Source organism: Aspergillus welwitschiae, assembly GCF_003344945.1.
Source record: "Aspergillus welwitschiae strain CBS 139.54b unplaced genomic scaffold BDQ94scaffold_4, whole genome shotgun sequence".
Taxonomy (NCBI): domain Eukaryota; kingdom Fungi; phylum Ascomycota; class Eurotiomycetes; order Eurotiales; family Aspergillaceae; genus Aspergillus; species Aspergillus welwitschiae.
This window is the reverse complement of record NW_020798698.1, coordinates 13,288-39,948: the sequence shown is the minus strand read 5'-3', so window position 1 is coordinate 39,948 and position 26,661 is coordinate 13,288. Positions and strand designations below refer to the sequence as shown.

Below are 26,661 nucleotides of genomic sequence, written 5' to 3'. Positions count from 1 at the left end.
CTCCATCGATCATCCTTCCAGCCCTTGTTCTCCCAGTACCTTTTTCTAACCTCCAACAGCACTATTCTGACTACACAATTCCTTCTTGTCAATTCGACGTCTCTATTTTGTTTATTCAAGCGCCTCCCTCGTCTTTCTGTTCCTGTTCATTCGCTTGCATCCGGCCGAGGGGGCTTTTCAAGAGTAATACGTAGGCGCTATGTCTGGCGCAAGGCATTGGTAAGTGCTTCTCTTTACTCCATGTGATATGAATCCCAGTCATATCGGTCCTGACAATTGCTGGAATAGGGAGCAAGACAAAGAGGCCACCGTCTACATCGGAAACCTCGATGAACGGGTTACAGATAGCCTGGTATGGGAGCTGATGCTGCAGGCCGGGCGCATCGTTAACGTTCACCTACCGAAAGACCGAGTCACACAGTCGCATCAGGGCTATGGGTTCGTGGAATTCATCAGCGAGGAAGATGCCGAATACGCGTCACGAATCATGAACGGAATCCGCCTGTATGGAAAGCCCATCCGCGTCAACAAAGCATCCGCCGACAAGCAAAAGTCGGTGGAGATTGGGGCAGAGCTATTCGTCGGCAATCTTGATCCTATGGTTACGGAGCAAGTTCTTTATGACACATTCAGCCGCTTTGGAAACCTGGTCAATATCCCCAAGGTAGGACTTTATCCTTTCTATAGGCCTGTCATGCGGCACCGTGTCTCGGAGGGGAACTTACTAACCATGGCTGCTACTAGATTGCGCGGGATGACAACAACCTGTCAAAGGGCTATGGATTTGTGTCGTTCGCCGACTTTGAGTCTTCGGACGCGGCCATAACCAACATGAACGGCCAATATCTTATGAACAAGCAGGTCTCCGTGCAATACGCCTATAAGAAAGATGGGAAAGGTGAACGCCACGGTGATGAAGCAGAACGAATGCTGGCTGCACAAGCTCGCAAACATAACGTGCGCCCACCAACCCAGCCGCTACCTCCACAATTCTCAAACCCAGGGACACCTATGGTGCCAGCTGCGATGGCCAACGGTGATAGCTCTCGGCCAATGAGTACTAATCCACCAGACCTAAATATGGGCAGAGGTATGGCTCCTCCGAATGTACCGTTCCAAAACGTACCTCCTCCACAAGCAAGCCGACCCGTTCCACCTACATCTCTGGCGAACCCACCCCCAGGTTTACCAGCACGGCCGCCACCTTCTCAGGCCGGATATGGCGGGCCGCAGTCCTTCCTCCCACCAGGATTCAATGGTGCTGGTCAACAACCTCCCTTCCCTCAAGCAGCACCTCCGCCAGGCTTTGCTCCACCGGGGTTCGGTTCACCGGCAGGAACACCTGGTCCCCCACCTCCGTTGCCCCCGGGATTCCAGCAACCTGGCTATGCGCGCGGGCGTTGAGCATTCTAGGCCAACTTCCTTGGCTTGAACCGAAGACGAGGGGGTATTTGAAAAGAACAATTTCATCATCCTCAACCGTTACTTGGATTGTCGGATAATGACTACTCGACTTGATGTAACGACCCACAACCGAGTAGCTGTCAATGCCCTACGGAAGAACGAGGGCCGCGCCCGATATTGAACGGCTTTAGAGGCATCAACTCACAAGAGAACACTGACATATCCGCTTGTTATACATGGCAAGATTGAAATGCTAGTTTGAGCTTTAACGTTCGACAGGAAGGAGGAATGTGTCTGAATAGCCAGCCCTGATGTCCACAGTTCTCGATATCTCATTTGTGCTAAGTGGTAGCAAGAAATACAAAACTGAAACACTACAGCATTTCAATCGCCCATGTATGGTAATTGAGCCTTAATTGCCAACAATGATCCACGAAGTCATAAATAAGTGTTGACACAAGATATAAAGTCAATCTCAAGCCGGGAAGCCAGGACTAAATTTCGATGGCAATAGTAAAGAAATTCTACGCGCAGCAAAGGAGCTTCAAACTCATTCACTAAGGGAGGGTATAAGTGGAGGAGAGTCTGCTGGTGAGAAGCACATGTCAAAGGAAAAATAGAACGAGGGCAAAGCAGAATCGGGCGACTGATACAAACGTCATCAAGAGAATGACACGAACTTTGGGTCCCTAGGTCGGCCATCGGGACCGATGTTGTTCTTGGAAAAGCGCTGCTCCATGTAGATTCGACGACCTTCATTGAAATCCACTCTTCGCCGTTTCATGATCCGTAAGATTTCGCGTTTGGCCTGATCATCCAAGCCCGCCCTGGTGTCGCCCTCTGCAATATTGGCAGAGATATCAAACTCTGATGAGACCAGACCAGCTTCCACATCGCCGGCAAAAGTCGAGGGGAGACGATCGTAAATGTAATCGGGAACTGGCAGTAGAGGTAGCCATCGGGACCGGGTGAGGTAGAGCGCTATAGGCAGGTCAGGAAGGAAAACTTGGACGGCTTGCAAGTCTGAGGGGTTGGAAATCTCGCATACCTGTGCCACACACAACAACCGATATCGTGAGGAAGTAGAGAAGGTAGTAAGCCATGGTCAACGAGGGTCACCAGGCACTGGGGACAAGCTAAACAGCAGCGGGGATTAGGCTATATAGGTGTCTGAAAGCGTAGCGCGGCGTAGATCCAAGCTTCAATGCTCCTAAAGCGATGGGAATAGAACTGTCCACAGGGTTAAGGGATGTACAGTACTCGAGTCTGGCCGGCGTCTTGCCAGGGCCTGCTAGTTAGGAGGCATTTAGACAACAACGAGAGACAGTCGGGTCATACGTAAGTGTACGCATATGGAAGAGCGCGGAAGATGCAAGTGGGTCGAGGGTGCGGACGCGGCTGGAACGACATGCGGCGGCCCCCGTTCTCAGGCAGCACTCACAGGCATCTAACGAACCGCCCTGAAAATGGGTCTATTCCTAAAGCGGCCCGCTTAGCGAGGCTCTCAGCGTTGCCATTCTTGGCGTTGGCACACACAACTGAAACCTTCTAAGGGCTAGATATTAAGTCGTAGCTGGTATATACCGAACGGACTTGCGACGATTTGGATCTGTCCTCATCCCCCACCCAAGCTTCGAAAGAGACCTTCACAATGGCCGCCAACGTTTCCAGCGACCTCATCTGGCAGCTCACCCGTACGTCACTAGCACCTTTTTACGCATATCTTATCCATTATCCCAATGGAAACCCTAGGAGCCGTTTCGCGCCTCGTCTTCCCCGGCTAATGTTACGACTACCTCAACAGGCACCCAGAATGCTTTTCTGGTCAAGCGTAACAGCGGCGGTGGTTCTCAGTTCTCCCGTGACCCCCTGAACTTGCAGAACAAGCACTCTTTCAAGGTACGAACCCTGAACGCAAGGTCTGGGTCATGTTTTCGTGCTAATCTCAAATCACCTGCTTAGTACGCCGGCTATGCCAACACCAAGGTACTTTACCCGCGCTTCATGCCATAGAGATTCTTCTGTCAGGGATTGGATGTTTAACGCTGCAACAACAGGCGGTTGGTGTCCAGGCCACCGAGAACGGCGGTGTTGCTGTCATCACCAAGAAGCCCAGCAACCCCCAGCAGCCTGCCAAGAACGTCGTTACCGTGACCTACGGCCCTAACGCCTCCACCCGCAAGTAAGTCAATATGAGCAGTTGGCGTGCTGTGATGTCCGTGAGGGAGGCGCGACAGTCTGCTGATACTGCTCTCGCATAGGATCTACAAGGGTGTTGCCGACAAGACTGCCAAGAACGGCTACCGCGCTGATATCCGTGAGGACGCTGTCGCCCGCGTCAGCGCCATCCGCCGCTCCCAGAAGGCCAAGAAGGAGACTCCCGCTCAGAAGCCCCGCGGTGCTAAGGCCAGAAAGGCCGAGGAGAAGTCGGAGTAAATGCCAACTTTTCAATTCGGGAAGGGCTAGGAAGCATGATGTCATGAGAGCTGGTCGGGATGACCAGAATAGCGCCGTGCTGGCCAAGGGCGGTAACATCTATGTAATTTAGCAATACTGCTACCAGGCGGGCATTGTTCTCCGGCCAGGCCATTCAGAATGGAAACCAAAAAAATCTTGGGAAATTCAACACAACAACAAAAGAAAGGGAGGGTGGATGGAAGAGTTGCCATCATCATTTTGGACGCAGTGGTAACAATCGGACTGACGGGAAAACAATCAGCCTTCCGCCTGCAATTGCCTGTGATGCCACCGGCCATGTTTTGGTAGGCTGTTGATTGCCGCCTGTCGGGCCGAAGTAGAGTGTAGAACCGATGTCGTAAGCACGTACCTAACCGCGAAGTTACCGTGAGACAACTATGATATCCGCCTTTTCCCGAAACCTTGATGGGTTCTCCGGTCGAACCGGTATATTCCTTTCGCCTGTGGGCTCCTGGAACGAAGGAATCGACGAGAATTGCCGGAATCTGGGGCGGCGTGTATGGGGGTCCTACATCCGAGGATGAATCTGAACGACTCCAGAAGTGACTAAGCAACCGTAAACCGGAAGCAACAATCCGGCTCTCATGGCAAAGATGGCATGTCCGGATTGCGGAGGAAAGATTTGGCGTGTGCCTGACGGTTTTGTTCCACAAGGACCCTGTAGACTTGGTGATGGTAATGAGGTGCTCTGGCCTTGATTGAGCAAAAGTCAGCTCGCGGGGACTACGTGAGTTGATGGTGGAGGATCATGTACTAAATAGAGCATACCTAGGGGATGGTGAACGGACGTCCAGGGTTCCGTAGAATTGTAACAACTCTACTCGACTTGCTGCCCACTGGGGTATGTAAATACATGCCTTTTCAAAGTTGCCGAGTGTACTAAATGGAGTGTATGTTTGGCCAATGTCATTTGGGAGGGGCCGGGAACCCTTTGGGACACCCGCGGATGGGCTGGATCTCGGTCACTGGAGACATAGCCTAGTGGTCTAGTAGTCTAGCAGCAGGACAGCTTCATGGTTAACCCCACATGTGATCCTCCGTCCGGTTTCCGTAGTATATAATGGACCTGAAGCTTCTCCCTCTCTCGATGCGGTTGAAACATAAATTTGCTCATAACGTATGTCCATCTAACCCTTTCATTGTTTCTTGACCACTGTCTCCTTTCTGGAAAAAAAAAGACTCTGGTAAGTATGGGCCTAGGATCGAGCTACTGATCCCCCAATCCTTCCTAATCCCTCTGCCACTTGCCCCGACCTGTTCACCGTGACCGTACCACCACCACCACCCCGCCCCCTCCTCAACTAAACCCCTCCCTTCCCCTCCCTTCCCCTCCCCTCCCCTCCCCTCCCCCCTGATGTTTTCTCTTTTCTTTAATCTGACTGTCACCTCCCTCTCTACTTCTTTTCCCTCAATTTTCTTCTCCTCTTCTTACTCTCTGTCATCTGTTTCGATACCCATACTAATCTCGCGTGCTTTTTCTTCACCTTCGTGTATAGATTTGTCACAATCCCAAATTTCACCATGGTTAAAGCGGGTGAGTGGCTCTTTCACGGCGCCTGCATTTCGACCCCGCTTTCTAGAACGAGAGCAACCCCAGACTAATCACTAATACATCTCGACAGCTGTTCTTGGAGCATCTGGTGGCATTGGCCAGGTACGTGTCCCTCATTTGTCCCTATCAGAACTGCAGCCCGCGATGCAGACCTACCACATTCTTCAACTTTTACTGACTCCCCACGCGTTTCCCATCGGTTAGCCTTTGTCTCTCCTGCTGAAGACATCCCCCCTGGTTGACGACCTCGCGCTCTACGATGTTGTGAACACCCCCGGTGTTGCTGCCGACCTTTCTCACATCTCCTCTGTTGCTGTATGTGTGACCGTACCACAACGCGCTCCCCTATGCCAAACAATTTGACACCCTTTCTGACATTTTCGGCAGAAAATCTCCGGATTCCTGCCCAAGGATGATGGATTGAAGCACGCCTTGACTGGCGCTGACATTGTTGTCATCCCTGCTGGAATCCCCCGTGAGTGTATCACCTCCCCTGTTCCTAGAGGCGTCTGACTGACAAAGCCGCTGCTAATAGGCAAGCCTGGGATGACTCGTGATGATCTCTTCAAAATCAACGCCGGTATTGTGCGCGACTTGGTCAAGGGTATCGCTGAGTACTGCCCCAAGGCATTTGTTTTGATCATCTCCAACCCTGTCAATTCGACTGTTCCCATCGCCGCAGAGGTCCTTAAGGCTGCTGGCGTCTTTGACCCCAAGCGTCTCTTTGGTGTTACCACTCTGGATGTTGTCCGCGCGGAAACCTTTACTCAGGAATTTTCTGGCCACAAGGACCCATCTGCTGTGCGCATCCCAGTTGTCGGTGGCCACTCGGGAGAGACTATTGTTCCCCTCTTTAGCAAGGCCGCTCCCGCTTTCCAGATCCCGGCAGACAAGTACGATGCGCTAGTCAACCGTAAGTGGACCGTGCAGTCTCTTGGCAATTGAATCGTTTATTGAACCATATGCAGGCGTTCAGTTCGGTGGAGATGAGGTTGTCAAGGCCAAGGATGGTGCCGGCTCCGCGACCCTGTCTATGGCCTACGCTGGCTTCAGGTTTGAGTCCTTCATTTACAAACATTTGGTGTCGGGGCTAACTTCATATCAAGATTTGCTCAGAGCGTTATCAAGGCTGCGCAAGGCCAGTCGGGTATCGTCGAGCCCACCTTTGTCTATCTGCCTGGTATCGCTGGCGGCGAAGATATTTCCAAGGCCACTGGCCTCGAGTTCTTCTCTACCCTCGTAGAACTTGGCGTAAGTCATTCATTATGTGATATTTGAATATTGGGCATCACTCTGACTCGACAAATCAGACCAACGGGGCTGAGAAGGCCATCAATGTTCTTGACGGCGTGACTGAGAAGGAAAAGACGCTCATCGAGGCCTGCACCAAGGGCTTGAAGGGCAACATCGAAAAGGGAATCGAATTCGTCAAGAACCCCCCACCAAAGTAAACGCGCCCACCCCAGTCCTTGAGTGACAGGATTTCCAATCATCAATAGGTGATATGCCAATATCGCACCTTTTCACCGCCGGGGAAATATCTTTCGGTGGTTGCATCACAAGTTCACGGACATGGAAGGAGCCTTGCTAATCGTTGTTATTCTGGGGAGATAGGCTTTGAATTATGTGACTCTGCAGACGAATGGGCGATAGTCGATGGATTGGTCTGACTCAGTATTTATGACTTCGAGATACGAGTGACCTGTTTAAATGATAAAACCATGTATTCTTCATGCCCGCACTCAAATGTTTGTAGGATCATCCAGCAATCCTTTCGTGAGACCTGTAGCTGCAGCATATATCCCCAGAGTGCTGCATGGGATTGACATCCAAGCTTCCCAGTGATGAACGTATACTGTACGATTGATTGCCCTGGATAAGGTTCGAAGCCGTCTATGTCTGAGCGACATCAGGGCTTGGGGTTGACGGTTTTGATTTGGAAGGTTGCGCCTGGAAGCTCTGTAGATTCCGCTTGAACTGTGGTTGTAATACCAAGGTTTGATAGAGCACCGCGAATAACACCGCATGGAAACCATAGATACTATAATTTACCGCAAGTCGTTAGATCATGTAAAGTTGACATGTTGGGGGATACGTGTATCCCGGGACAAACACACCGCTTGGGCCATAGATACCGCCTCACTTCGAACAGACGTACTCATCCTTGCAAATGGTCGAAAAGAGTTATCAGTCAAGACATACACGCCCTGGTAGTGCAGGTATTAGCCTCTTCCCCCAAAATGCGAACCAGGGCACTTCATAGAGATTTGGGGCCGCATTTCGTTCTGCCTACCCGGTGATTCGTTTTCAGGTTATCCACCTGCTTTTTAAAGAGTATCGTCCATAAGTCCTTGCACAGGAACTTTATGATGTCTAGGTTATCTGCAAATCGTGGGCGATCGCGCGAGAATCTGCTCCGGTCGACAACAGATATGCATTAGCTGCGGGACTTCCATCAATAGCACCTGCGATCTGTCGGTGATCATGTTGTTCTTATGCATATCCACCTGTCAAATGGATTCATAACTTGGAGGGCCGAAAGGACGTCGCAAAGGCGAATAGCGGACTTTCAAGCGTACCGTTCAGCCAACCCTTGTCCAACCCTGTAACCTAGAGATTCGAGGCGAAAGAATGTAGTTTCCCGGATTTCTTCATCATCTGGTAGCTTCTCTTCTGACGCAAGTTCTTTCGCTAAGCGCTCCGCCATGGGGACGAGCTCTATCAGGAGGAAATCAAGACAAGAGGCACCCAGGAGCCGCGCGTGAGGATCTGAAGCACTGAGGGATGAAGCTGGTGTATCCAACGACATTGTAAAAGGTGTTAAAGTGACCACAGTTGTGGAGGAGCCTTATTATCGTAGGGTAGCCTGGATTACTCGAAGAAAGTGAACTCGGTGAATTTGTAATAGCAGATCACCCTTGTACGCTGGCGTTCTGCGGAGATTATGCGGCTCGGAGTAGGCCAGCCAAGCATGGTGACCGCCGACATATCCCAAGCTCCGACGGAGCGGCCCCTATCTACTTACAACCGATATGTCCCCTTACGAATATGAATAACCCGGCATAACGAGTGTTCTGGGTCCAACGCAGCAGAGCATTTACATCAGAGAACTTGAATGACACCCCAAACTACGTAGAGTTCCCCGTAAGCGCGTTATGCGACCATAAAACATGTCTTTTTTCTGGAACGAATATTGGATCTAAATCTTCGTTGGCCATTGAAGTTAAAAGTAAATCTGTTTCGCTATCATGCTTTGTCCAACGCTCCCAATAAATTCGCGTAGTGGATATACCCATGAAACCGAATGCGCCCGACACCTTGCAAGTATGCTTCAATAACTGCGTGCATCATAGCCACCAGCATGATTAAGAAAATCAGAACTAGGCTGGCTGGGTAGTTGAATGTCTCCGTTGGCATAGCCACCGCTGTAAGGGTTGCAGAAATCCTGCTGAGACGAGGGTCGGTTCATCTGGTTAAACGCTGGCCGTTTTACAGGTCTGACTGGAGCGTCATCCTCCTCGTCACTTCCCGTAAGGTCGATCACCTGGGCAGCATTACGCTTGTTTGTCGACAAATAAGCTGCAGACGATGTCGCTGAGGGTTCTCGGGACTGAGTAGGTGTTTGGTGTACGAAGAAAGATGGCGGTGGGAAGGACTCTCGCTTGATGGGCGTAACCCCGGGTTCCCTTATTTCTATCAACTCGTCGTCATCATCTGTCGCCGGAGTATATCCGCCCACTTTGGCAGAGTCTTCCTGAGTAGGGCTAGACCATCGACCATCTGGCTCTATGATAACTTGTTCAACATCTAGAGAAGTTGAACGAAGTATATCATCGACGTACCTATTCATTGAAATGTCAATACCTGCACAAAGATTCGAGTCAAGTGTTTCTGTCTTACTGGTCAATCTGCAACGATTCAAAACTCGTCGCTTTAGAACAGACAGGACACGACCAAGTTGGGGCTTGTTCTTGGAGTTGCAAGAACGAAGATGCGTCAAAACACTGATTGTGTGTGCAGATTACAGAACGACAGGGAACCTCTATTCGGAGCGTCGATAAAGGGCACTTGAGCGACATAACACTGGACGTGGCGACAATATCTGAATCGCCAGCTTTACTTCTCACTGTAGGGCATTAGCAATAACTCCGTTAATCATAGTTCCAGGCGCATACTCTCTCGTAAGACCTGCTCCTTCGAGATTGTCTTCCTCCTTTTCAATTCGTCAACAAGCTCTTCGACTGGATGTCGCTGGACAAGGTTGACCAGAACAAAAAAGCGCTAAACTCTGTTAGTCAAGCTCCTTAAGATGGGGTACCAAGTCAAAGTCCAGCGAGTATCATGCTGATAAAGTGATGATTGGCGGTCTTATACTTACCTTTTGCGTAAGGGCGTATGTCAAGACAATATTATTCGGGTAGCCTGGTTTCTTGCGAATATATTGCGTTACATCTGCTGGCCTTGTTGTACCGGGCTTATTTTTCAAGCCTCTCAAGTTGGCTTTCACTTCATCCAGGTTGGCCTTTAGTTCGACTTGGTGAGGAAATGCGATGTCGGATTTGGTATACTGATTAAGACCAGTGTCTGCAGCACAATACACCATCACCCGAATGTTGGGATCCGCTTGTAGCCTAGCCGCTACGGTTGGTGTGAGGATAACTTTGAGTTCCACGCTGTCCCTAGTTTGTTCGCGAACTTCATGAATTATTAGATGTGAACTGTCACTGAAATAGGACTATACTGCCAGTGTCCTACCTTTGCATTCCGAGGCAGAAGTCAATGGCTCTATAACGGTGTAGAATGGGCTGTCTTTGAAGGTTAAACGACCTGTATGATAGTGAGAAACCATCGCAGCCTCGGAGTAGATGAGAATATAAGTGAGTACCAGATGTTTGTCCATGTGGTGGCATTGGTATGCTCAAAGGTGATGGTCTATGCTGCGTGTGCAAAGGTTGGTTGACGGTATGTGGTTGATAGTGTTGGCCGGGGACTGCTTGTGTGGTTGGAGACATAGGTATTGGCCGACGTGCCGTAGCATAGATAAATTTTCTCAGGTCATCATACTGTTCAACATGGCCTCCTTGGTTGAGTCTCTCAATGTCTATTGCGTTTCATGAAGAGTTAACAACTTCGCAAATGAATTCTTGAACTAGGCCTAGAAAATAGAAGCCAACATGAAACAAGGTATAACGAACAGTCAATGATCCGTAGCTGCAACGAAGCTTTCACTCCTGAGACAGCAAGTCCTTCGTTCCTGAGTATATCCTTAAGTTGCGCATTGGTCAATGTCTTGACTAGGGCAACAAGGCTTTGTGTATCCGAAAATTGACCAGTAGAGGCCATGACTAGGGTTTAAAGATGCTAGCCAGTGACTAAATGAGCATGCAGGCGTTATCTCAGGAAGAAAGATGGCTCAAGACAATTGCGCTATGCTCAACAACGCTGTTCAAAGACATCTCAATACTCCAGAATCTTGGGCAAGTGGAGATGGGGAGATGTGATTGCTCGAGTCTGGTATGACAAGTATTTGAAGTCAGTCGAAAGCTAACAATGAAAGGCCCTGAGTGAGCTAGATGCCAATGACAACCTATACACGATCAACCAGGCCGGCGGCGATTGCGGAGGTGAGAAGAGCCTCTTGATGTGATGACATAAGATTATCCACCGCGCTTGTGTTACAAACTTCCCTCCCAAGGAAAAAAAAAGTGGTGGAACGAAAAACAAAAAAGGCAAACCGGCAAATACAGGCGGCGAGTCCTACAGAAAACTTTTCACTACACACACTTGATCTCTGGATTAAGATCTTCACAAAGTGTCATCATTGATATCGCTACATTCTGTCTTCTACAAACTTTACTTTTACCCATAACTCTTCTTTGCTATTCGAAATTAGCCGACGAGCACCATGGCAAAGAGCGTCCGGGCGAGTGTTTCCAAGCGCAATAGAGCTAAACTTCGAGCCACAGTCTTTGGGCCAGCTGTCGATGCAAGGACTGAAAGACTTTCTGCGAAGCTGCAAGAGCTAGCTTCTCAGCCTCGGCCGAACGAGGAAAAGCCAAGCATGGAATTGGATAATGCAACCACAGGTATGTGAAAATTCCTCGATATATCCGGACCACAGCTGACGTGTTATGCGCAACTCAGACAACAGCGGCGACAAAGTAACTGGCAATGTATTGAATTCCACTGGAGGTAAGCTAGATGCAACCAGATTTTCTATTTATTAAGATTGTTTGCCAACCATTTTATGCCACCCTCCCTGCTAACCTAACTCTTTCACAGAGATGGATATCGATCAAGGAACTGCTAAGGGTGGGCATGCTCACACCAGGAAATCTGGACGAATCCAGAAACGTCATAAGAAAAGTCGTTCGTCCATTGTCTTCCGTCCTCACCCATCAAAGGTTAAAGGAAACTCAAAGAGACGGTGAAACGTGTGGCATGTTTTGCTTCATTCGTTGTGAAATAGTCGGGCTTCTGTTCATATATGGAGTTTGGCGTTCTGTGGGAGAAGTGGCCTATTAACTACCACTGTTTTAGTTATTAGTTATTTTTGTCTTCCTGGGACATTTCAGGAAAGGGGCAGAACTTTGGAGTCATGCGATAGCATTTGTGGACGCCTTCACGCATCTGATCCCCTGTATTTCAGCCGTAGAAACTTTAACTGGGCGTGGATCTTGGTTTTGTCAGGGCCGAGTATGGCTGCAATGTCATTTCCAAGCGGATGCTTGAGACTTCAAGGCTATATTCCCTCTGCATGCACGAGCGTGATACAAAACTTGTATGCTAAAGCTACAAAGGATTAGTAGATGGAATATCAGATAAATAGCATGGCTCCTGTAATTCTGTGATTTACAAACTATGAAGTACTATCTAGATGCCCGGAAATAACCCCACAGGTCCCATTTCAGTAGGCGGTATACGACATCAATATATGCGACTGTCCCCTAGCAGTTACTACCAGTGGTCATAGCATAACCCGAATTTCGCACCTCATATGAAGTAATAGCCTCGGATGTCTGATTTTATGTTGTGGCAAGCTACTTAGAGGGGAATAGACACTCAATGGCCATCCTACCACGAAGTTGGGCGATAATCATCGCCAATGTATTAACCCCCTTAGCTGTCTTAGTGTTCTCGTCTGGATTTTTCCCTTATAAGCCATTGATACCAGGACTTGCAAAATTCGAGGATGGCGGCAACTACACGGCAACCCCAAAGGTTTTTGACAAAGTCATTTTCATGGTTGTCGACGCTTTAAGGAGGTATGACTGTTCCGAAATGCTCCCGGCTTTTCGTGCCTCCAGCTGAAATTACTCAGTGACTTCGTGTACTCTAATAAGTCCGGGTTCCTGTTTACCCAAAGGTCAGCAAGAGTAAAACTCAAACAAGGAGCTATCTATCTAACCTTTGTTCCCATAGCCTGATTCGATCAGGAGCTGCACTGCCATTCACTGCTTATGCTAGTTCGCCAACTGTCACAATGCCTCGACTCAAGGCAATAACGACTGGCTCAATACCATCTTTTCTGGACGTAATTTTGAATATTGCAGAGTCCGATACTTCGTCGACTCTAGCATATCAAGATACCTGGTTAGCACAGTTGAAGGCAAACGGAGGCCAGCTTGTCATGTATGGGGATGATACTTGGCTCAAACTATTCCCTGGGATGTTCGAAAGAGCAGATGGTACCACAAGTTTCTTTGTGTCGGTCAGTAGATGCAAACGGGCTTACATTGGTGAACCCAATGTGAAAGCTAAGCTGGTTCGCGCAGGACTTCATCGAAGTGGACAACAACGTAACTCGTCACGTCTCTACTGAGCTTCTACGTGACGACTGGTCAGCATTCATCATGCATTACCTTGGACTAGATCACATTGGGCACAAAGCAGGCCCTCAGAGGTAAGGGAAACCAGTCAGCTTTTGGCTTCGGCGCGGGCTGACAAGTATTATACAGCCCTTACATGACAACAAAGCAACAGGAGATGGACTCTGTTGTCGCTAATATATATATGAGCATGGAGCAGCAACAACATTTGCAGTCCACTCTTTTTGTCTTATGTGGTGACCATGGGATGAACGATGCCGGGAATCATGGCGGCTCATCCGTGGGTGAGACATCGCCCGCATTGCTCTTTATTTCTCCTAAGTTTCAGACCTTGGATATCCTCAGACAGTCTCCGACAGACTCGCATAGTGACTTCCAGTATTACCGAACCGTTGAGCAAACAGATATAACTCCGACTTTGGCAGGACTCTTAGGCTTACCGATACCTTTGAATAGTCTGGGAGTCTTTATCCCAGAACTCCTTGATTTGTGGGAAATAAGTATGTATACATCTTCCTTGCTAGTCCGTGTAATTGTAAATCATACTTATGAATGGCCGGCTCAGGATCGCAAAGGACTGAAGTGTTGCTCTCGAATTCCCGACAGATATTGAGAAAGATGAAAGAGACGTTTCCTAGCCACAGTTTCGATATCAATTCGATGAACATCGCTTGCGACACTGGGCCTTTAGCCGACGTCGATCGGGCGCTCTGCGCATGGTTTCGGGTCGATCGCTTGCTTCAACACTCCAGCGGAACCGACAAGGATGGTTTTCATGACGAGCTTGAGTCGACATTATTTGAGTTCTTGAAGCATGCACAGAAGGTAATTAGTAGCGCAGCTAGTGACTACGATCTCAGAAATCTTTTTCTGGGCTTAGCCATCACTTTTTTCGTTGTCCTGCTTCCTCTTCCTACGACTTACACTCTGCTCTCTAAGTCTGGGCCTGCGGGGGCATTCTTTACACTGTGTCTTCTAAGCTATGGTGGCATGATGTTCGCTAGTAGCTATGTGGAGGAAGAGCAACAATTTTGGAATTGGACGTTTACTGCGTGGGTGTTCTACCTACATGTAAGATCATCCATTCTTCCGCGTTGTTCCGTGCCCTCACAGGAGAGGAGTACAGGATTCTATCGCTTATATGAGTTGCTGTATTCCAAGTATGGTGCGTTGGTGCTGCTGCTATCACATAGGGTTCTGAGGCGCTGGAACCAAACGGGCCAGAAATTTGCTACTGAACCAGACATCGCCCGGACATTCTTCACTTCCCACCGGCTCATACTCTGGTTTCTCGTTATATCAACATATGCCATGACCTGTAGGCACCTTTTGGCGCACCGTCGTCTATCAAAGCTTTGGCAACTATGTTGTGTCGCAGTGGTATCGAGCGCGTTTTTCTTGAAGCTGTCATATGTGGCATCAGATTCCCCTGAACTTCTTCCTGAAGCTCTGCTTGTTCTTTGGAAGAGGGAATTCGATGGAGGGTCTACCGTCCTCTTTACGCGGCTGGTCGTAGTGGGGATTCTGTTTCTCGTTCCACTGTCAATGTGCACCAGCAATACCACGCGACTGCGTGAGACGAAAGGCAAGTCTGAATCAATTTCGTCCCGAACAATGACTAACATGTTACAGTTGTCCCGAGTACCGTCTTCCATGACGTTCTCACCCTTTTTTTGGTAACTCAATCAAAGGCGACGAACATTCCGGCATTCCTGATACTCGGGGCCCATGTCACTATACTTGCTACGATGAATCTTCACGCCCTCGAGCTAGCTATTACATCTGTGATCGCGCAGTATATGACCTTCTTCGCATTTGGCGGTTCAAACTCCATAGCCACCGTTGACTTGTCCAATGCATATAATGGCATTGGCACCTACAATGTCGTCTTGGTGGGTATCTTAACATTTATAAGTAACTGGGCAGGGCCAATATGGTGGGTATCGGCTGCTCAGGTTCTCAGGCTAAACCAGGCTAGGCATGAAAGAGAGGGTCACATGGCTGTTCTCACTTTCCACATGGCAGCCACGTTGATGTCTGTCATGGCGGCATGCACGATCTTGAGGTCGCATCTCTTTATCTGGACGGTCTTCTCCCCCAAGTACCTCTATGCAATGGCGTGGGCTATCCTCAACCATTTGGCCGTTAACTTGTTTGGTGAGGTCTTGCATGTGATATCAACAACACTGCCGAACCATTCACGAGCGGAGTGATTATAATGTGAAAGCAGAGGGCGAGAGAAAACTGAGCGGAACCTAAGAGATAGGAATGCTCTGCATATTTAAGTTATGCTCTTTAAAATGTATATCTACTGGCTAGCGTTCAAGTCATGTCAGCGAGACCCGCTTTCTGCTCCTATAGAAGGCTATCGAATAGATCATCGATAGCATCCTTTTTCCGCTTCTTCTTTCGCATGCTTTTCTCTTTCGAGCCTACGGTGCCTTTCGGGGCCTTTAGAGATCTCTCATCGCGAGCTCGACGTGAGCTTCCCGGGACTTGAGTCCTGTGTGGCAAAGTGGGTGTTGAAGAACATGCAGGGCGGCAGAGGACGACTCCCATGTCCTCTCTTCGTTGCGCACCGGTGCTGTAGACGGGGCCAGTGGAAGCCTTTTCTGTGTTTGATGGCAACTTCAACTCCTTATCGATCCCTGTAGCTTTTGCCAAACGGGCAAGAGTGGCTATCAAGACTGTTCCCAGAGTAGAGAACTGTCCATCGGCAACAACTGCGGAGAATGCTCTGGATATCAAATCAGCAATTGTGCTTGGCGGCGTCGGATGAAGCGAAGTCGCTGAGATTTCGTTTGTTGTTCGCTCTCCTAACTTACTGGTAGCACTTCGGCATAACATAGGTCAACAAGTGATGTCTAAGTTGATCAGCAGAAGACTCAACACTGCCATATGACTGCTGATGGTCAAGGGATCTGGCGAGCTTCAAGGTGACTCGTTTCAATATCGACAACCATTTCCACCACTTAGTCCCTCGATGTTGGTTTTTATTTCGATGAAAGATCAAATGAAGTATAGAATGCACCGCATAAACTCTTTCCACATCGGTACTCATTCTCCGCCACAACAACGAGAAGACCCTACCGAGTATTAGCCTGGACGTGAGATGAGCGGTCCTGCGCTGTGTCAAAAAGCGGTATATTTGATGCAGAACAATGAAAGAGAAATCGCAACAATTAAGTGTGGCGCTTTGAATTATAGGTTGATGAACTTTGTCTCGGAGCCTACTTGAGTTTTTAAGACTTCCCGACGTTTGGGTTGGAGCCGATGGATAGATGATCTAAGTAACCGCCGCTAGGGATTAAATTAGTTAGCCTCTGTAACCTTGCCGAGCACCGACAGGTTAAGCTCCTTCGGGGAGAATACCCGAATACATGACCTACTGTGTACGTAGCAACTCCCCAATTGTCACGTAAATAAAATTCATAATTAATTGCAGACTATCATAATTGAGCAACATTTCCTAGGAGTTACTGGTCTGTTTTACCCCGGTCAGGCATGCCTTATCGTTGATAATGGTGGAGGCGTACACCTTTCAAGTACCACGGTGATGGCAATATTATGTAGACCGACTGCGTCGACGATTCCATTAAATTACTATCTGGCCTAGGCCATACACGGTAGTAGGATTCAATCATACTCCATTATCCCCGCTTCACCCATAGCGCCCCTGGGTTGCAGTGGTCTCATGTAAGGCTTAGGAACGCACTTCCACCACTCCATCAGAAAGACGAGAATGCCATGCAACGGAACTGATTTGATTCTTCTGGATGTATTCAAATCTCAGATTATCGGACATCCGAGGGATTAATGAACATTAGGAGTAGAGCACCGAAATCTCAGAGGATGGGTTCCAACATTCAGACACAACTTGAGACACCGTACCAAGCCAACCAGGGCCATAAGGTTTTCTCCCATGGGTCAAATGCTGGCCGTCGCTCCAATCGGGCGCTGGGTTCCGACATAGTAGCAGAAAACATGCAGAAACATGAAAAGGGAAGTTCTAGTTTAAAATGTAAAGAAAGCGAGTGGTAGTCGTTTAGTTCTACCTGTACGCTCTCCCGGGCCGCAAGCGTAGGCACGGCAATGTAGGCATTTTTCCTTGGTTATCTTCCTAGATTAGATGGGTATCCGGCTGACCAGAAGCAGCCCCTGAGGGTTATAGTGAGCTGAAGGGCTCATGGTCCGCTTTCGTGCACTGAATCGTGCCACATCTTCATCCCAGGATAAGTACAGGAGGTACTTCTTAGACCATTACCGACACCATGTGGACGTCTTGGTGCGAATGTTCGGACATATACTATTTCGCGCTCTGCTGCAGTGGTTCCACGATCAAATTGAGAACGGCGACGGCGCTGCTCGTCACGGTACTGCTGACCCACGCGCGGAGCAAAGAGTCCTAAGAGATGCTGATGAGTGCAATTCTTCCATGGCACGCAGATATGTGCTCTTACCAACATGTTCCGCATTTTCAATGCTGCGGCGCATTTTCGAAGGGTTGTCTGGTCCAGGAAAGCGATCCTCGGTGCCAGCGAGAGGACCTGTGCCGGTCTGAAAAATCTGCGAGAATAAGCCTGTTATCTAAAGTTGCGTCGACTGAATAGCAGGGATGGTATGGACCTTTGGTCGAAAGGACGGATGTTCCAGCATGACGGAGCTGTTACGGAACTTTTGCACCAAAAATCTTTTCCTTGTATAGCTGACCTGGAGTTTTAGATAATCCATAGCCTGCTTGGGATAAGCGAGCACGAACTTGCATAAGACACTTCAGCCACCTTGTCACTGTTGAAACAATTCCTGTACATGCGTTAACACAATGGAAATCTGTTAATACCTTCAGTCTCAGCATACCAGGTTCGTCCCGCTCTTGCGTTGACAAACTACATGAAATTCAGTGGTTACGACGAAGAGAGTTGAGACGATACTGACATCAATGATATCAATTGGCTAAGTATGTGTCAGTAGCGGCTGGAGAAGTCGCTGAATAAACTTACATCTTCGAAATTTATAAAGGCATACCCGACGCTGGCAGAGACATTATCAGATACTGACATTGGCGGCGATTCATAGGTTGGCAGCCATACTTGCAATTATTTGCGAAATCTGTAGGCATGGCATGGAGATTAGTCGTTTCATATCGACAAGTTTGACCGGGGAATATCAACTTACCTATCCGTAAGTACATAAAATCATACTTTCCATGGCTTGTCTCATCCACAATAGCTTTGAGCATAGCCTTTTAATATTAGGATTTCCGAGTCTCCATGCTGACAATAGCATCTTTCCCTTGGAGTGTTGCTTACTTGATCGATTTCATTAGGGATGTTGCGCAGCATAATCTGCAAGTGAAGGTGCACGTCAGTTAGCATATTAGAGAGCATGGGCCGGTTATTATACCGTCGTTCTGACATCCAAGCCGAGACGTATTCTCTCTATATCGACTGCATTTTGGCTGCCCATGCGTAAATCAGGATAGCGACTAAGTTCGCGGCGAGGGGAGGGGAAGATTCTTTCACCAGCCTTAGACATCCAGTCTATGAGACTAGCATGTTCACCTGGGGGGACTGTGGAGCGACCAGTAGGGCTTAGCTCCATGAAGGAAGCACGACTTGGTCGAACTGAGGTCCACGAAGTGGCCTTTGTGAAAGAAGTCTCCTCGGCTGATGGGAACTCCTCTCTTGAAGACGTTGTAGTCATAAATGGCAGCTCGCACTTTCTCTCTTCCATATCTGGCCTGAACAGAGAGATATCTAGGATGCAATCCTTCAACAACTTTTATTAGCCACTTAGAGGAGCAGAAAAAGGATTTGTCTGCGTACATCAACCGATGTCCCATTAAGGGTGGTCAAAACATTATCAGCATCACGCGTGTTGAAGTACTCAATGTGAAATTCGCCAATATTCTCTTGCTCAATTGGTAGGGATGTAAAAGTCTTTATGTCGCCGAATGTCATAGAGAGGGTCTCAAGTGAGCGAGCAATAGTGTGCTGATTGAGGTTGGGGTTTCTCCCGTCATAGTAGACGGTCACAAGCAGTTGACCCTCGTAGTTAGAAGTTTGTGGCAAAAGGGAGGGCTCAACATGCTTGACATATTCTTTAGGGGCAATCGTAGAAACGTGCCACTCGGGCCTGAGAACCTTGACCTTTTCTATTGCCTTGGCCGCTTCCCGACTGTCCGTGAATGCGACATAGACCTTTCCCATGGAACTGAGTTCCGAGAGCACGGGGCCTCTGAGGGAGCTGAATTCACGACGCTGTCCAGCATACAATCAGTATCAATACTCCTTACTCGCCACCCCTGACCAGGGCAGTAAATGTATCCACTCTTCCTCTTGAACTCAGCCACTTACATTGAAAAATCCAGCCAAGGACATATAGGTGAGATTTTTCGGCACATTTTCAATAACCAGGGCTCGGCTATGGCTTTCACTGCCAAATGTCTCGTAGTCCCTGATAACCGGATGGTCCCTCGTATCAGCCTGACTGTTGCCTATAACTCCATATTTCAGTGAAAATCTGTCCGAGGCCTGGAGAGGGCCATTTCTAGCTTCGCATGGATCAATATCCGAGCTTGCTGTTAGATAGCCAGCGCCAGAAAAGCCTCGAGACAGTGAAGGTGCTTTACTTCTAATTGACGCATTGTCCGCCGTGCCAATTGGTGTGAAGCTTGCCGCTGTTGGTGAGAGTTGAACACGGGTAGAGGTGTTAGTCGACGCCAGGAAGGGGTCAGAGGATGACCTGATCTTGTCACTGACAGATCTGAAATTAAGATAGTCATTTTGTACACTTACGCCAGGTATAACTTCCGTGCCCCAATGTCGCCCAGTGTATCACCAACACTGGTGTCAGAGCGAAGGCATATAGATCGCATATCCTCTGGGGAATATGCTGTAAGCTTGGTGTCAGGGGACCCATTGGCAGAACCTATGTCATTTGTAGAAATAGGACTGCTCAAGCCGTGGGACGTGTCGTTTGGCCTCATTCTGTGAGGTTGTTGATGAAATCCAGTCAAATCTAGAATCTCTCTGTTTTATCGAATGTGGTCTGTCTTGGAGACCGAGCCCGGACTCACACAGTCAGATGAGGATAAGAAATACCTTACAGCGGAGCAATTCCAGGAAACCGTGTTGTTGAAGTGGAGGCCTTGGCCGTCTAGAAGTATACCCGAGAAACAATCGATCAAAAGATAATCCCTCAATCACGTCGAATATCGGAAGCACAAGAAAAGTGGGAATAGACCAACAAAACACATCTCAAGGGAAATATTTGAAATGGCACGTCCCACAGAAAGAAAAAAAATCCAAATAGCATGCCGCTTCTAGAGCCAGTTATTACACATACAGCAACAGAACTGGAACCACGACCGCCATCCCTAATCTAGGCGCCAAGGGTGGAGAATGACCAATTCAATCAATTTGCACTGACCTAATAACACAAAAATATTGCCCTCGTATATCTCATAAGTTGTAAAGATTACGAAGCACAAGAACCCTGGTACATACTAGGAGATAATCAAGATACCGTGGGGAATATGTCGTTCGAGTAAAAGGGTTGTTGAAGCACATTTTACAGTAAGAGGTGACTCCCAGACTCAACTAAACCGTCCCGATACTGATGTTCAATAAAACAACATGGGAGAAGTCCCTCACGTAATCCTTTCAGTTGTGCAAGTGGTTCATCACAAGATTCCAATAAGGGCCAATCGAGAACCCTGATATCAGATTACTACTTGATGTTGATGCTCAGGAGAAATCCGAACATATCGGTATCGCTCTCCCACAGCCCCGGCCCCCGTTTCGTCCATCTTTTGGTAGTTTATTCCAAGCGAGGTTTGCCCGTCGAAATATTCAGCTCAGCTCAAGATGATGATGCTAGTATCAGTGATACTTCTCTTTCAAAGAAAAGGGTAAGTGAGGACAAAGGAAGCAATGATAGTCGCCTTCAAGTCTATGGCACCTGAATATGCAGACCACTTCGGAGCCTTTACGAGATAATATACAATAATAATCTCGAGAAAGGTGACTTTTACTCGGTGGGGCATATTAGGGGACCAAGCAAACCAGGTGTATGAAAAGGCGAACAATGTGATCCTTGGAGGATTTAAATTTGGATGATGATTGTGAAACACTGACTCTCCTTAGTAGGCAGAACTTTGGTCTTTTGACAACCCAAATACCTAAGTTCGTTATTGTTTATAGATCATAGTTCACTCAATGGAGTAGAAGGAGTCTGGGGCGGCGAGCTTCACCCTTTCATTGGATATTGAACATAACTAAGTTTGGCTGTTTCCAAAGCGGGCTAGAGGAATGCATGCCCCATCTCGTGGAATCCCCGCAACGGCCGAGGAATTAGAAACCTGGCAGTGAAAACGTAATCAAGTACAACTACGGAGTTCATCCCCCTCCTAGTTATCAGAATCTCAGTATGCTGTATAACTTTACCTGCGCAAACTGAATGACTTTTCTGTTTCCACGAACAATTGGCTTGCTTTTGTCGGTTCCTTTGACGCGTTTCTCACTCTGTGAGGATCCAACGCGCGTTTTGTCTCCGACTGTGAGCAAGTTGTCACACCAGTGGATCATTTTCTGTTAGCTGCCGCGTCCGAGAGCGTGAACAAAAAAGATTCCAGCAGCACACATCCCGCATACAAACTCGTCGCAATGCCATCAATGGCACCTTCTCGCAATGAGCCGTCATACCTCCTGAATCAGGTACGCAAAGGCAAAGGGATTCTGCGACGAGCTACTAATCAATATTTTGGGTCTCCATAGCTCATCATATCTCCCTCAGACGCGGACTATCTTGACCAATTGATTCCTTCCATCAAAGAGTATAGCGTTGGCAACCGAACATCACAACTATCACAGACTTTGTCTAGATTTGCTAGTGACAAGGAGACTGAGATAGAGACCATCTGCAATACCAATCACCAGGAGTTCGTAACATCAGTGAATCAGCTTTTGCGCATTAGGGAAGGTACAGTCAGCCTGACTGCTGAAATATTGGACCTCAACCAGTCGATACAAGCAAGCACGGAAAAGCTCGCTGAACAGAAGAGAGCTTTGGTAGAGTCACGGAGTCACCGGCAGAACATCGATGAGACATACAGAGCTATACAGGACTGTCTGGAGGTGTTGCGTCTCGCGAATCAAGTCCACGATTTGCTCGCCAAGAAGAATCACTATGCCGCACTACGCGCTCTAGAAGAATTGCAAAATGTCCATCTTAAAGGGGTAACGCAATATAAAATTGCGGACATGATCCAGCGCTCAGTCCCAACAACGCAAAAAGCAATAGCGGAAGCTGTCATGTCTGACCTTAACACTTGGCTATACAGAATCCGAGAGATGTCGCAGTACCTTGGGGAGATCGCTTTGTATCATACTGACTTGCGAAAGACCAGGCATAAGGAGCGGACAGAAATATCACCCTATCTTGGCCAGTTCAAGCTAAATTCGGCGATCGAGCTGGTATCCGACGAGAGCGAAGAGTACGATCTTTTGCAAAATGAGGAACTTCAGGTTGATTTTACACCATTATTTGAATGTCTCCACATTCACCGATCATTAGGGCATATGGATAGATTTCGAGTTGAGTACGCTAATACTCGACGTCGGCAGAAGGAACTTTTGTTACCAGCCTCCATAACTCTTATTGATGAAGATGGCGCTAGTCTGCACAATCTTCTCGAAGAAATGGCAGGCTTTGCCATTGTTGAGCGTTCCACAATGAAGAGGGTCCCGGACCTGAGGTCTTCGGTTGATGTGAGTTATGCTCTCTGAATGAACGGGTAGATCTGTTAGGCTGAAATAGTTGAAACAGGTCGATGAATTATGGGATTCCATGTGCCAAACAGCTGTGATCCTGATATCGGAGGCTCTCCATGAGGTTGACAATGCTGAGAGCCTACTGAAAATAAAAAATCTCATCGCATTGTTCATGCAAACAATGAATGTCTGTCAACCTCCGAGCCTGACTGTTGGCGAGATATCTTAACTAATATGACAAATAGACCTGGGACTTTCACGTCGGGGTTTTTGATGACTTCCTTCTGATTTTATTCAGGAAATATGCCGATCTGCTCAAGAAAAGATTTAGTGACGATTTCCGAGAGGTATGTCCCCTCACAAACTGATTCCATTTCTCTATATTGAGACCTGTGAAGATAGTATCGACCGATGATTATATGCCTATGCCTATACAGACAATCGAGGAATTTGATAAAGTATTGAATGTCAGTTGGTACAGTCCTGACAAGTCAAGGGAGGAGCAAGTGTACGTTTCTACTGTCAAATTAAGACACTCATCTCAGTCAACTAACGATAGTACAGGTTTCCGTGTGTCTTACCCTTTTCCCAAATGTATCCTTTGTGCTGCATCGACATCCGCAACTTTTTGAACCAGTTCTATTTTTTTGCCAATGACGATTTCTCTCATCCTAGTCTCATTGACGAGACCCTGAGAGATGTAAGTATACTATATCATATATATCTTCACATTGCTTACCATCTTAGGCATTGGATGAACTCCTATCAGACAAAGTTTGCGACACCCTTGTCGAACGGCTTTCCTCACAATATCTGGGGCAGATCGTGCAGATTTTAATAAACCTGGAGCATTTTGAGCTCGCGTGTCGCGAACTCGAGCTATTACTCGCTGCTGCTCGATCACAGAATGTCTCTGGTGATGTGGTCACCTTGAACGCTACCGAGAAATTTAGGAGCAATAAGAAAGCAGCTGAAAAACGTATCTTTGAGGTTGTTAATTCCAAGATCGATGACCTCATAGAAACCGCTGAGTACGATTGGATGGCATCTGTCCCACCCGCCGAGCCTAGCAACTACATGCAAACACTAACACGCTTCTTGTCGAACATCATGAACTCGACACTACTCGGCTTGCCGACAGAAATAAAAGAACTTATCTACTTTGATGCTCTCAGTCATGCCGCGAATATGATTCTTGTGAGTAGCGTCGAGCCATCTCTTTACTGTATATCTGCTGACCTCCGTCAGGCACTCCCTCTCTCTCCGGAGGTGAAAAAGATTAACCCAAACGGTGTAATGGCCCTTGCAAAAGACGTCGAATACCTATCCCAGTTTGTTGATAGTCTTGGTGTTCCTATACTCCGAGAAAACCTTGACGAGCTGCAACAGACGGTGCAGTTGATGCAAGCAGATAACACTGACGAGTTTTATGATATATCTACGCGGAACAAGAAATACGGTCGTGTGGATGCTATTCATGGTCCTGTCTTGTTAGAGAAGTGCGTTGCCCAACACTATAGCCCGGTTGCCTTACTAACCACTAGAAGGATTATACGCACTGTTCAAAGTCCTGTAAAAGCGGATAAATTCTCCACACTCTCATCGAGATTTGGCAAGAAGTTATGAACTTTGCTGACTACTTGGTCTAATTCATTGTATGTACCATCAAGCAAGTGCACTGGTTTTATTCAGAGACAGCATGTCAAAAAAATATGTGGGTATGAGAACTGCTTCACGATAACTCCGTAAATCTGCAACACAGCTGTTGCTACACAGTACATAGCCGGCCACTTCCTTTACCGGGGTAACCGAAACCATGGCATGGTGCCGTTGTACGTATAATCTTAGTGTGCCGCTCAGGTTGTACCTGGCTCTGAGTGCCGTCACCACTCACTGATTGGTGTCCGGTGCATTAGCCAACGTCAAAATATAGAGGACAACTAGTAGTACATGGAAAGGAAAGGAACGAGAAGGGGAGTGGGGTTCTCGTAATAATATGCTTGAACATACCTGCTGGGGTGGTAGATGCGGATACGCTGCATACATTCCTTCAAACATCTGAGGCTGATGCTGACCATAAGCAGCCGTCGGGTCAGACTGCACAGCTCCAGCATACATCGTTGGCGGCCGATATTCTTGATCTTGGAGCCCATGCTGACCGAGGGTACTATAGTCCGGCGGAGGCATGTGGTGGGGAACACCGTGTTGGGATGGTGGCAGTTGGCCGGTGGCTCCTGCAGGGCCGGGGACGCCTGCAGAAGCTCCAGCTGTCTGGCTAGACCGCTTTGCATGGGACGTGGCCTCCTCGCGAGGTACTATGTCAATGAGGAAATCAAACATGTCAGATTTTGATAGTGCTGCTGCAATATCAGACCTCTGTAGCGTACGCCGCTTGTTGTCCTCGGCATGAATCCATGCCCGCATGGTCAGTTCAGTGATAAAGATATCACAGCCTTTGGCAAAAAGTATTGGTGCTTCCGCTGATATCATTTTAACCTCTGGGTCAGCCTTCATGACCTTTTTGATGCGAGCCAGTGGTAGTTGGTGTATCTTGTAATCATGGTTGTCCGACTCTAGATGGTTGATGATGTGCTGCCAATATGTTGTAAGTATATCGCGGGCGGTTCCCTGCAGGCCTTGGTTGACCTGATGAAATGTCAGTCACTATCTATTCTCTACCAATATATAAAACTCACATTCGCCCATGTCCCGGTATAGAGCTCAGCAACAGGCGCATAGCCTTGCGCAGAAAGCTAGACGGATATAGCATGTTAGCTTTAAGAACGTAGGCGTACTCGTAAGCTTCGAAGGCGACCATACCGCTGCGCTAGCACCTAGAGACATGCCATCAGCCGTCAACGTGGATTTTCACGTGTATATGTGTGTGCGTATGTGTGTAGATATTAACACGTGTAGGGGATTTCGATGAATATTTACCATAATGCCCGCCATTTCTGGTGTCGTACACAGGCTGCTGCCTGCCCTGCTGTTTTCCAGGGGTTTGTGCAGTTTGTTCCATGATTAAATGACTAGCCCAGTCACTTGTACTTAGATATAAGACGTGCGCAACAGCACTTTTACAGACTCGTCTGGCAAAGGATGAAAAGACGTTCCCAACAAGCGCGATAGCGGGGTGTCGTGACGCGACAGACTAGTTAGAAGCAAGCCAGCCAATTTACCCCAAGAGTTAAGGGTCAAAGTCGTAGAGTATAGTGACCTAGTGAACTCTATGAAGTAAGAGACCGATCATGGAGATAGAAAGCGCCCAACAGGTGATTGTGCTTCGATGCCTTTGTATGTAGGTAGCGTGCAACCATGGCAAAGACGCGGCGCCAAGCATAGCGCAGCTCGAGTGACGCTAGCAGAAGCCTCTTGGCATTCAGACCCTGCGGAGGCCGATGACCACCCAAAACATTTTATTCTGAACATATACTCCATAGGATCGGTGCCAGATGTAGGTAATTCATTATCTTGACTACTTTTGTTACCAAGGGCGTTGAACAGTTATTTCTAGGTTATGTGTCACTTCCCACATTTTGGCTCTGAAATTCCAGCCAGCATTACCACAACTTGGTTCAATGCATTGATTCTTCTGAACATAGTATGGTACCATACATCGGGCTAA

General features: G+C 48.0%; 10 protein-coding genes across 10 annotated transcripts; 6 read left to right on the top strand and 4 right to left on the bottom strand.

Moving 5' to 3' along the window:
• The first annotated feature begins 23 nt into the window (after positions 1-23).
• Positions 24-1,623, top strand: BDQ94DRAFT_88277 (U2 snRNP complex subunit HSH49). The gene is made up of 3 exons (XM_026776758.1): positions 24-219; positions 289-664; positions 745-1,623. The coding sequence occupies exons 1-3, from the start codon at positions 200-202 to the stop codon at positions 1,402-1,404; spliced, it is 1,056 nt and encodes a 351-aa protein (XP_026630299.1). The 5' UTR covers positions 24-199; the 3' UTR covers positions 1,405-1,623.
• Positions 1,624-2,065: 442 nt separating this feature from the next.
• BDQ94DRAFT_166495 (DUF2015 domain-containing protein) lies at positions 2,066-2,507 on the bottom strand (the record flags this gene model as incomplete). Its single annotated transcript, XM_026770565.1, has 2 exons — positions 2,066-2,385; positions 2,453-2,507. The coding sequence occupies 2 exons, from the start codon at positions 2,505-2,507 to the stop codon at positions 2,066-2,068; spliced, it is 375 nt and encodes a 124-aa protein (XP_026630298.1).
• Positions 2,508-3,055: 548 nt separating this feature from the next.
• BDQ94DRAFT_166494 (60S ribosomal protein L28) lies at positions 3,056-3,840 on the top strand (the record flags this gene model as incomplete). The annotated part of the gene is made up of 5 exons (XM_026770564.1): positions 3,056-3,098; positions 3,209-3,303; positions 3,367-3,390; positions 3,462-3,586; positions 3,666-3,840. The coding sequence occupies 5 exons, from the start codon at positions 3,056-3,058 to the stop codon at positions 3,838-3,840; spliced, it is 462 nt and encodes a 153-aa protein (XP_026630297.1).
• Positions 3,841-4,981: 1,141 nt separating this feature from the next.
• On the top strand, positions 4,982-7,057 carry BDQ94DRAFT_88211 (malate dehydrogenase). Its single transcript, XM_026776757.1, has 10 exons — positions 4,982-5,066; positions 5,379-5,416; positions 5,505-5,536; positions 5,639-5,749; positions 5,822-5,909; positions 5,970-6,347; positions 6,403-6,487; positions 6,541-6,685; positions 6,745-6,881; positions 6,934-7,057. Exons 2-10 carry the CDS (start codon positions 5,404-5,406, stop codon positions 6,935-6,937), a joined length of 993 nt encoding a protein of 330 aa, XP_026630296.1. The 5' UTR covers positions 4,982-5,066; positions 5,379-5,403; the 3' UTR covers positions 6,938-7,057.
• A 286-nt stretch (positions 7,058-7,343) lies between these two features.
• Positions 7,344-10,777, bottom strand: BDQ94DRAFT_156932 (transport protein particle component-domain-containing protein; the record flags this gene model as incomplete). The annotated part of the gene is made up of 10 exons (XM_026768680.1): positions 7,344-7,475; positions 7,552-7,641; positions 7,728-7,848; positions 8,014-8,281; positions 8,792-9,276; positions 9,335-9,560; positions 9,610-9,715; positions 9,813-10,129; positions 10,320-10,535; positions 10,630-10,777. 10 exons carry the CDS (start codon positions 10,775-10,777, stop codon positions 7,344-7,346), a joined length of 2,109 nt encoding a protein of 702 aa, XP_026630295.1.
• A 357-nt stretch (positions 10,778-11,134) lies between these two features.
• On the top strand, positions 11,135-12,264 carry BDQ94DRAFT_136012 (DUF2423 domain-containing protein). The gene is made up of 3 exons (XM_026764794.1): positions 11,135-11,520; positions 11,579-11,626; positions 11,717-12,264. Exons 1-3 carry the CDS (start codon positions 11,340-11,342, stop codon positions 11,863-11,865), a joined length of 378 nt encoding a protein of 125 aa, XP_026630294.1. The 5' UTR covers positions 11,135-11,339; the 3' UTR covers positions 11,866-12,264.
• Positions 12,265-12,411: 147 nt separating this feature from the next.
• las21 (mannose-ethanolamine phosphotransferase LAS21) lies at positions 12,412-15,547 on the top strand. Its single transcript, XM_026776756.1, has 7 exons — positions 12,412-12,699; positions 12,756-12,800; positions 12,857-13,145; positions 13,210-13,337; positions 13,393-13,763; positions 13,829-14,848; positions 14,896-15,547. The coding sequence occupies exons 1-7, from the start codon at positions 12,500-12,502 to the stop codon at positions 15,474-15,476; spliced, it is 2,634 nt and encodes an 877-aa protein (XP_026630293.1). The 5' UTR covers positions 12,412-12,499; the 3' UTR covers positions 15,477-15,547.
• A 71-nt stretch (positions 15,548-15,618) lies between these two features.
• Positions 15,619-20,251, bottom strand: BDQ94DRAFT_156930 (meiosis protein MEI2; the record flags this gene model as incomplete). The annotated part of the gene is made up of 14 exons (XM_026768679.1): positions 15,619-15,998; positions 17,543-17,678; positions 17,728-17,829; positions 17,890-17,953; positions 18,019-18,066; positions 18,121-18,149; positions 18,264-18,294; positions 18,354-18,372; positions 18,439-18,505; positions 18,573-18,608; positions 18,667-19,032; positions 19,089-19,523; positions 19,620-20,007; positions 20,061-20,251. 14 exons carry the CDS (start codon positions 20,249-20,251, stop codon positions 15,619-15,621), a joined length of 2,292 nt encoding a protein of 763 aa, XP_026630292.1.
• Positions 20,252-21,647: 1,396 nt separating this feature from the next.
• Positions 21,648-24,929, top strand: BDQ94DRAFT_88095 (Rab GTPase-binding exocyst subunit SEC15). Its single transcript, XM_026776755.1, has 9 exons — positions 21,648-21,980; positions 22,041-23,033; positions 23,092-23,223; positions 23,282-23,383; positions 23,435-23,544; positions 23,601-23,736; positions 23,784-24,233; positions 24,285-24,535; positions 24,584-24,929. Exons 1-9 carry the CDS (start codon positions 21,930-21,932, stop codon positions 24,660-24,662), a joined length of 2,304 nt encoding a protein of 767 aa, XP_026630291.1. The 5' UTR covers positions 21,648-21,929; the 3' UTR covers positions 24,663-24,929.
• Positions 24,783-26,159, bottom strand: hapE (CCAAT-binding factor complex subunit HapE). The gene is made up of 5 exons (XM_026776754.1): positions 25,974-26,159; positions 25,857-25,870; positions 25,733-25,789; positions 25,047-25,682; positions 24,783-24,929 (listed from the first exon to the last, which is right to left on the bottom strand). Exons 1-5 carry the CDS (start codon positions 26,053-26,055, stop codon positions 24,927-24,929), a joined length of 792 nt encoding a protein of 263 aa, XP_026630290.1. The 5' UTR covers positions 26,056-26,159; the 3' UTR covers positions 24,783-24,926.
• Between the last annotated feature and the right edge of the window lie 502 nt (positions 26,160-26,661).

Coding starts and splice junctions, on each gene's coding strand:
- BDQ94DRAFT_88095 (XM_026776755.1), top strand. CDS start 21,930: ATGCCATCAATGGCACCTTCTCGCAATGAGCCGTCATACCTCCTGAAT. Junction 21,981..22,040: donor CGTCATACCTCCTGAATCAG/GTACGCAAAGGC, acceptor GGGTCTCCATAG/CTCATCATATCTCCCTCAGA. Junction 23,224..23,281: donor TGTTCATGCAAACAATGAAT/GTCTGTCAACCT, acceptor TATGACAAATAG/ACCTGGGACTTTCACGTCGG.
- las21 (XM_026776756.1), top strand. CDS start 12,500: ATGGCCATCCTACCACGAAGTTGGGCGATAATCATCGCCAATGTATTA. Junction 12,700..12,755: donor GTTGTCGACGCTTTAAGGAG/GTATGACTGTTC, acceptor GAAATTACTCAG/TGACTTCGTGTACTCTAATA. Junction 13,338..13,392: donor CACAAAGCAGGCCCTCAGAG/GTAAGGGAAACC, acceptor AGTATTATACAG/CCCTTACATGACAACAAAGC.
- hapE (XM_026776754.1), bottom strand. CDS start 26,055: ATGGAACAAACTGCACAAACCCCTGGAAAACAGCAGGGCAGGCAGCAG. Junction 25,683..25,732: donor ATACCGGGACATGGGCGAAT/GTGAGTTTTATA, acceptor ACATTTCATCAG/GTCAACCAAGGCCTGCAGGG.
- BDQ94DRAFT_88277 (XM_026776758.1), top strand. CDS start 200: ATGTCTGGCGCAAGGCATTG. Junction 220..288: donor ATGTCTGGCGCAAGGCATTG/GTAAGTGCTTCT, acceptor TTGCTGGAATAG/GGAGCAAGACAAAGAGGCCA. Junction 665..744: donor ACCTGGTCAATATCCCCAAG/GTAGGACTTTAT, acceptor GGCTGCTACTAG/ATTGCGCGGGATGACAACAA.
- BDQ94DRAFT_136012 (XM_026764794.1), top strand. CDS start 11,340: ATGGCAAAGAGCGTCCGGGCGAGTGTTTCCAAGCGCAATAGAGCTAAA. Junction 11,521..11,578: donor ATTGGATAATGCAACCACAG/GTATGTGAAAAT, acceptor TGCGCAACTCAG/ACAACAGCGGCGACAAAGTA. Junction 11,627..11,716: donor TGTATTGAATTCCACTGGAG/GTAAGCTAGATG, acceptor ACTCTTTCACAG/AGATGGATATCGATCAAGGA.
- BDQ94DRAFT_88211 (XM_026776757.1), top strand. Junction 5,537..5,638: donor CATCTGGTGGCATTGGCCAG/GTACGTGTCCCT, acceptor CCCATCGGTTAG/CCTTTGTCTCTCCTGCTGAA. Junction 5,910..5,969: donor CATCCCTGCTGGAATCCCCC/GTGAGTGTATCA, acceptor CGCTGCTAATAG/GCAAGCCTGGGATGACTCGT.